The sequence below is a fragment of the Podarcis bocagei genome, assembly GCF_964188305.1.
Source record: "Podarcis bocagei genome assembly, chromosome: 1".
Classification (NCBI taxonomy): domain Eukaryota; kingdom Metazoa; phylum Chordata; class Lepidosauria; order Squamata; family Lacertidae; genus Podarcis; species Podarcis bocagei.
The window spans coordinates 89,672,702-89,681,330 of record NC_138125.1 but is presented as its reverse complement, the minus strand read 5'-3'; the positions used below and the strand labels follow the sequence as shown (position 1 = coordinate 89,681,330).

The following is an 8,629-nucleotide window of genomic DNA, read 5'->3' as shown; positions in this document are numbered from 1 at the left end:
GGCAGACCGCCATAACGCTGGCCCGGGAAGAATTTTTTCAAAAGACTTATTGCAAAAAGAAACATTAAACATTGCAGATCAAGGTAGGTACCCTCCTCTCCTTGCAAGCAATTCGGGGCAGAGGTGCTCCCCGAGAGTTTGCAATAAGAACTTCCAGACCTGGTGGGAACCTGGCAAATTTCACCTTGAGGAACAATCACAGCATTTTCTTTTACAAAAAAGATAAACAAAGTACAGAAGCAGGAGGGCGAGAGAAAGAGAAAGAGAAAGAAGGAGAGGGAAAAGGAGAGCAACAGAAGTTCCCTGTTCCTCATCCAAATGACTTTTCAAAGAAGATTCACATCAGACAGAAGGAAAAGGTAGCACAAACCGCAATGTTGTTGTAAGACAATGAGAGTAGGAACAAGGCTCTCTCTTACCTTGGCTTCACATTTCTTGTGACAGGAGAGCTTGCAACCTGTACGGGAAACAGAAAAGGAGCGGGGAGGGGAGGGGAGGGGTGGAAGAAGAGAGAAATGAAAAACAAGAAATCTTACGTTTCAAACCGAAACATTCAAGAAACTGGGGAAGAAAAGGGGCCTCACCCAGGGAAAAAAAACGGAAGCAAGGCAAGAAAGAACAGATGAGCAAATCCCCCCCTCCAAAAAAAAAAAAAGAGGGAGGGGAAATCACCAAAAAAAAACTCCACCCAACCCTAGACTGTGCTACAAAAGGAGCCGCTTCCAGGCTTTCTGAACAACTCCTGCGAGAAGGGGGAGAAAGGCTACACACCACACGCAGGAGGGAGGGAAGGCAGAGGGAGGGGGGAAGTAACCCTCTCCGCACGCTGGCACCTAGCCAAAGATAGCCCAGGCTGCACAGGTACGCGCCAGCCTGCTCCGACAGCTCCAGTCCTGGGGATAATACTAAGCACATTGTTTGGGAGCTGCCTGCCAGCCCACTGCGCTGTCAGAGGCTGCCCTGAGGCTGTGCATTTTTTTCCTATTTCCACCCCTCCTTTCGTGACTAAACTTCACACACACACACACACACCCCACACACAAATGGGCCGAGCCCTCCCTCTTTTGGGGAGTCATGTTTCTAAGTCGTTAACTCCAGCAAGAATGTTGAAAATGTACAGGCTATGCTCCCCTCCTTAGGAGGCAGCATCACTTTACGGTTGTATGGATTTGGAACAGGACCAGGAAAAGAAAAGAAGGGGGGGATTGTTCCTCCCTCCTCCCACTGTCCCAAAAAAAAACCAGCTTAGGAAACAAAAGGATGAGCGTTCTTGGCCTAATTTTCTCATCTCACCTTGCTTTGCTTTGTTCAAATGCTTGTTGCAAAAGCTCACTGGACAGCAAGGCAGCAAAGTCATTATTTTATTATATCGGCTGTTCAGGCTGGGGAAAGTCCTTACAATCCATTTCCTCCTAAGAGCCCATTTTGTTCCCATTTTGCAGAAGAAGAACTGAGGACATTGAAGTAGGATTGCCTCAGGTCAACCACTAAAGTCCTAGTCTGCTCAACTAACCAATAAGACAAGCCAATTCACAAGGAACTATGTTTTAAAATGTTACATTTGAAAGTACAGTGGTACCTCAGGTTACATATGCTTCAGGTTACATACGCTTCAGGTTACAGACTCCGCTAACCCAGAAATAGTGCTTCAGGTTAAGAACTTTGCTTCAGGATGAGAACAGAAATCGTGCTCTGGCGGTGCAGCAGCAGCAGGAGGCCCCATTAGCTAAAATGGTGCTTCAGGTTAGGAACAGTTTCATGTTAAGAACGGACCTCCAGAACGAATTAAGTACTTAACCCAAGGTACCACTGTACCATGATTCAGCAAAGGGCCTCTCATCCCACTCTACTTTTGAACTGTGGCTTCTTTGGCATCCGCATCTAATGTGGAGCTCACTGCCCTCTGCAGCCAACCCCAGCAGTCTCCACTCAGGTAAGACCAGCAACAAGTGAAGGAGCAAGACTATGGGCTCATTCATGCTGTTACTTAATATGGATAGCAAGCTTCCTGTGCCTCCATTCATTCTCTGCTGTCCATATGACATTCTCCCTCAAAATCACTGCTTCCAACACTTCCCCCTCCCACAATCCAGATTTCCTCATACCTTCACCTTTTCAGAATGTCCCTGGTGTAAGAAAATCTAGATTGACAGAGGGGAAAGTGTGGGAAGGCAGTGATTTGGAGGAGAACATAAAATGGACAATGGACGCTTAATGGAGCTACGGAAAGCTTACTATCCACATTGAATACAAGTGTGAAGAAGCCCCTTGTTCCAAAGACTGCTCTAGTTGGCATCATGATAACAAGCTCTTCCCAATCAACTCATATCATAAAATGAGCAGAAAGGTGAGTACTTTATTATGCCTCCTATCCCTTCTAATAAGAGCTGTGGTTGAGAGTTGAAGCTGAACACATTTTAATTAGAAATCTGCCACCACTGCTTAGCTGTGCAGACATGGGCAGGCTTTGCAGCCAGGTAAGCCAGGGAAGGATTCAAACCACTACCATCTCTGGTCCAAGTCCAGCTTTCTATCTCCTACAAAAGGTGTGGGCAACCTGGTGCCCTCCAGATGTTGCTGGACCTCAGCACCCATTATCCCAAACCCCTGGATACAGACCGCTGTCTTATACTGATTCGGCCCATTGGGTCCATTGAGTTCAGTAGCGTCTGCTCTGACTGGCAGCAGCTTTCCAGGATTTCAGGCAGAAGTATCCCACCTAAAGATGTGGGGAAATGAACCTGGGACCTTCTGCATGTTAGGCAAACAGTCTATCACTGAGATGCATCCCTTCCACATGGGCTCGATGGAAACAGGAGTTCAAAAGTATATTGAGAGCCATCATCATCCCCCAGCCCAGCCCTACAAAACACCAGCTCATCTTAGCCAAAAGCCTAGGAGAATGTAATAACAAACTGTTCACCTAGATGATAAAGGTAAAGGGACCCCTGACCGTTAGGTCCAGTCACGGACGACTCTGGGGTTGCTCATCTCGCTTTACAGGCCGAGGGAACCGGTGTTTGTCTGCAGACAGTTTTTCCAGGTCATGTGGCCAGCATGACTAAGCCACTTCTGGCAAACCAGAGCAGCGCATGGAAACGCCATTTATCTTCCCGCCAGAGCGGTACTTATTTATCTACTTGCACTTTGACGTGCTTTCAAACTGCTAGGTGGGCAGGAGCAGGGACTGAGCAATGGGAGCTCATCCCATGGCACCGACCTTCTGATTGGCAAGCCCTAGGCTCTGTGTGATCAAAATCCTCACAAGCTTGAGGATGAAGTGAAGGTGGGGGGGGGACTGGGGGGGAGATTATTTTTTTCATGCTTAAACTGCCTTGAGGCTTTAAAAAATATTTTATGTTAAAAAAGAAAAGCCCGAGATAGAGCAAAGCCAGATGCATTGCTTTTGCTCCTCTCTAAGGTTTTGAAGTTGTGTGAGCACAGAGCAGTTACAGAAAGCACTGCAAGGAGGCTGTGTGCATTTCAAAGTACCTTCTATAAAACATTCCATGTGGGACGGGGAGCATGGTGGACTCCTGAACAATAAATGCATACATGGAATGTCATGGGAATGCCTTAATTCCACAAGCACATGTTCTCTCTGCCTCCCTAACCCACCACATTGGTAGAGCTCTTGAGCTCCTGATAAAAATCACTTCCCAGTGCCATCCAATTTTGTCTGGGAAAGAAAGCTCCCAACCCAACTTGCAAGGCCAACTTAGTACCATGCATGGAGGTGCATTAGCCCCTACATAGAAATGCTCTGTGTATGCTCCCATGTCGCAAGGACAAACAGAAAAGGCACAGAATGTGATACTGAGTGCAGGCTTCAGAGTGCTTTAAAGAAATCCCAGATTTCATTTTACATTACTGCTCTTAGAAATGTGTGGCCAATGCCTACTCGAATGGTGGCTGAATAAGATTTCTAGGGGGTGGGCATGAAACATCAGAACCTTCAATAATTGCTTCTTCCTCCTCATGATTAACAAAATCAAATTCTGCAAAAAAGGGGGAGAGCCTGAAAATTATGCAAAATAAAGAGAAGTAATGCACGCTTGTACTACTTGGGGTTTGTTCACACTGGAGTTCACCATCTGTGTGCAGCTCTTTGCATTCCCATGTAAATGCCCCAGTAATTTCAGGTTTACCCAATATGGGTAAATTGCGGGAAATCAGATTTGTTCAAACTGCTCCATTTGGGGTTGCAGGTTATTTGTTTTGGTGCTTTGGGGTGGGTGAATCAATTGTCACTTTCTGCTGCTCCCCTTTTCATGTCCACTACTTCTTCAATGCTTTCACTTCATAACTGGTATGCTCCTGAATAGAGGTTCTTTTTTTCCCCTCAATCCCTCAGATTTGCACAAAAACAGAAAACTGCACAAGCAAACCACATTAAAAAAATTCTGTACCAGATATCCTGGGCAGCAATCTGAAAAGTTGGTGCTGAGAATGTACAATTGCTTTCATTTCTTTTTTTCAACAGAAAGGCGTGAAAGGAGCATAGCCATATATCAGATTTGCACAAAAACCAAATGCTTCACAAGCAAATCTACAAGTGCCTGGCTGTGTGCTTTTGCACAATTCTTGGGCAGGGAAATACTAAAAGGAATGCCTATGGGTATGAGCAAGAAGGACTGAAGCTGTTCCTCCTATACAAATTCAAATACATGCAGTTGTGGTCTATTCTGGTCTAAACTGAATGGAGGGAAAGTGGATAGACAGCTAAAAATGCCCAAAGGTGGACAAGCCTAACCATAAATTATTTAGGTTGTAGAATTCAGTATTTCTTGGCACACAATCTGAATTGTCTGGGTGCATAATTTATTTTATTCCATACTGAACATATACGGTGCTGTCCAAGTGATAAACTTAGTGGAGGCAAATAACAGCTTGCTTTCACACCAGCCCTTTTTCTTTCAAATTTGCATCATTCATTCATTGATATTACAAAGAATTGAAAGAACATCACTGCCAAACTGTTGCAATCCAATACTTCTCCTGTTGTTCTTCTATCCTTCTTTGGTTCATAGCACTTTTTAAAAAAATGCAGTACATTTCCTATCCATCAGGAAGTGGCAAAGCTTTATTACAGCAGCTAAGAGGAGCTATTGTGGGTGGAGATGTACCAACATTTCCTGGTTGCACTGCCTTCCATGAGTGCCAGGCTACTCTTTTATTTTATTTATTTATTTGCTAAATCTGTGTTCCAGGTTTCTGCCAAATGGTGCTCAAAGCAGCTATGGGTCCTGCAGTGTGGTTCCTCCCACCATTGCTTTAAAAGGCAAATGCTGAAATTAAAATAATTTTTTAAAATTCCTTTGACGCATTCCGTCACACTTTTTAATATAACGTTTTCTTTTCCTATCAGTGCACAACAGCACAAGCATGTTTAATATAAAGAGGAGGAGGAGGAAGTGAAGAAGTGAAGAAAGAGAAGGAAGAGAGGCAGCCAGCCAACCGTTGCCGCCACTGGGGAAGAATAACTGCATTGCCAGAACTGGACTCCTTACCCCAGTTGAGATCAAGCACTGGAGAGACGGTCCAAACTTGCCACTGTCAAAACAACAGAGGGCAAAGGAACCCCAAGGCAAGCAGAGAAGACAGGGAATGGAACACACACACACACACAGAGAGAGAGAGAGAGAGAGGGCTCACCCACACTTGTCCCATGTTTTCTTCTGCTTGTTCCTGCTTTCTAGACATGGGTCCAAAGGGTTTTTCTTTCATCCTGCCGCTTTCCCCAGGAAAACCCACTGTTTACTTCTGAATCGGAACAAACACCAATTCACAGAAAACCCAGTTCAGGTTTGTAAACAGCGATCCACCAGTAAACAACAGGTTTTCCCAGGGAAAGTGGTCTGCAAAAGAAAAAACTGTGCCTAGAAAGCACAGCATAAGCAGTAGCAGGGACAAGCCCACAATTACCAAAGGAAAGGGCCAGCCAGGAATGGAATGCACCCGACTACTGTCCTGGTACAAAGAACATGCCAATAACCACACCACGCTTGCCTTATATTCTAGGAAATGTCCGGCTGAAGCAAACAGAGCTTCCTTCTGATTAAACATATCCAGGATCTTGCTTTAAGGCCTAAGTCAACCATACCCATCCTCTTCTGCCTTTGCTGTGGGAACAGTCTCAGTGAAGATAGCAAAGGGGAATATGTTGCACTAGATTATGTGCCGTGCGGTACCATCGTTTGAATATTATTTGTAGCTTACTGCCGAAGAACCATAGTATGGCTTGCAGACCAACAGTGACCATCTGCTGGCCAGGTGTAGTTACAGGGCCACCAGTTGCTGGACCAGTCATAGGAATCTGGAGTAGGGAGGCAAGGGAATGCCTGCCTCCCCTGGTTGAACCAAAAAAGTAAGGCCTCAGCTGCACTATAGATTTAAAGCAGTTTCATGGCTTCCTCCCGAGAATGCTGGGCCAGTGCCAGATTTATGTATAAGCTAAACAAGCTATAGCTTAGGGCCCCACTCTCTTGGGGCCCCCCAAAATTTTTTTTAAAGGGAAATAAATTGTATTTCACTATTAATATACTACTTCTTAATTGTATTTCAGTTCAACAATTACTTTGATAAAATACATATTTTGTTATGTGCAAATGGCTTAAGATACCTATTAGGTCCATAAATTACCATATAGAATACATTCAACACAAAAAACAGTGACAATTTGTTGTTGACAGAGGACAGCTGGACATATAAAGGGCCCCTTCAGTAGCTTAGGGCCTCATCAAACCTAAATCCGGCCCTGCTGGGGACTGTAGTTTGTTAAGAGTGTTGAAAGTTGTTAGAGTTGTAGAACTGGAAGGGCCAAGAGGGTCATCTAGTTCAACCCCCTGTGACGCAGGAATCTTTTGCCCCACATGGGGCTCGAACCCACAACCGTGAGATTAAGAGCCTCATTCTCTACCAACTGAGCTATCATTATTAGGAGACCCCTATTCCCTTCACAGAGCTAAAATCCCCAGAACTCCCTGGGAAGAAGGGTTGATTGTAGCACTGTGAGGGGAAGTGAATGAAGTCGTAGCAATGACTGGGATTTATGAAGTCGGTCTAGACAATTAAATAAAGAGAAGGGTAGAACATGACACAACTATTGTCTGGAGAAAGAACTTCTTGGTCCATTTATCACAGGGGCAAGGGGGGCTGTGGCTGAGAGCATGATTTAAGCCAGTCTTGCAAAGTATGGTAATTGTTATATCCATTTTGCTGGGAGTTCTGTATGGCATTCTGGCAGCACAGTCCAGTGCTGTTTGTTATCCTGTCATGTTGGGTTTTTGTTTTGTTTTTTTAAGGAGAAATGCATGGAATTGTGAAGTTGATTGCAGCAGCAGTGCAATTAATTAAGGGCAGATGGGGGAATAAAATCAGGAAAAGAATGGAGTATTTCATTTGCAGATGGAAGGATATCATCAAGATTATTTGGAAACTTACCGTAAACAAATTAAAAAGTTAACACTAAAAGATGAAATTCAGCAGTAAGAAATATTGAGATATTGGGCCTTCTCAGTAGTGGCACTCACCCTGTGGAACACCCTCCCATCAGATGTCAACGAAATAAGTACGTATCCTATTTTTAAAAGACATCTGAAGGCAGCCCTGTTTAGGGAAGTTTTTAATATTTAATGCTGTATTGTTTTTAACACTCGATTGGGAGCCATCCAGAGTGGCTGGGGAAACTCAGCCAGATGGGCAGGGTATAAATAATAAATTATTATTATTAAATTATCATTATAAAACTGACAAAAAATAAGATATGGGGAAAATTAGAATATTTAGTGGAAAAGAAATTAACAAAATCAACCGTGGCAGAGGTGGGAGTCAATACCAATTCTGCATTTTGTATTTGAAGTATTGTTATTGTTTCAAAATGATTAATTTTTTAAAAGAGAAGAAGGACATCATCAAAACAACAAGTGTGCCCAATGAATGAGAGGTCTACCAATGGAGAAACCATGGAGAGGGAGAGCTGGTGTAAGGCCAGGTCTACTAAGCCTCACCACTCAGGCACCAGATGTACCAAAAATGGAAGATCTGTTACCTGATAGTAGTTATATGTATAGATACTTGATGTGCCCTATTCCCACCCACCCATCTTCACCCCATGTACACCCAACATGCCCAAATACTATCCCTTTCTGTTTACAGGAAAAACAAAACAAATAATCAATTAGTCCTGTTTCCATGGGGCTCAGAAATCACAGGACAAACAACAAACATGCTTTTCGAGGATATAGCATCTTGTGATTTTGCATGATTTTGAGGGTTTAGTTCCTAATTTTGCTCTGACAAAGAAGCAGCCCTGCATCTCCACCCAACTGTGGCCTGGTAACTAACAACATACACAAGCACAATTCTTCAGATTGTTGTGGCTGAGTTACTTTGACAATATATAAGTGGCATATCATCATTTGGCCCATGGTGAATTTCCTGGGTGGCCTTCATTGCTAAACAAGATGTTCACCCTCGCAGTGGGGGAAGGTATGCATTTAAGGTTTATTGCTCAGTTAATATTTAATGTGTCACTAGCTGATCTCGAGTTCCATTGGATGAGCACTTAGCAAAGAGGCGATTCTAATGCACGTAACTACATCCAAAGAGATCTTGCGGTGTATATACA

At 43.9% G+C, this 8,629-nt stretch overlaps 1 protein-coding gene across 14 annotated transcripts in view; it reads right to left on the bottom strand.

Moving 5' to 3' along the window:
• The window catches only part of TNS1 (tensin 1), a 325,194-nt gene that overhangs the window by 199,427 nt on the left and 117,138 nt on the right, over positions 1 to 8,629 (bottom strand). For all 14 annotated transcript variants that reach the window (XM_081196831.1, XM_081196846.1, XM_081196849.1 and 11 more), the window contains exon 3: positions 420 to 457. In XM_081196831.1, coding sequence (XP_081052957.1) covers positions 420 to 457 — 38 coding nt within the window. The remainder of the gene's footprint in view (positions 1 to 419; positions 458 to 8,629) is intronic.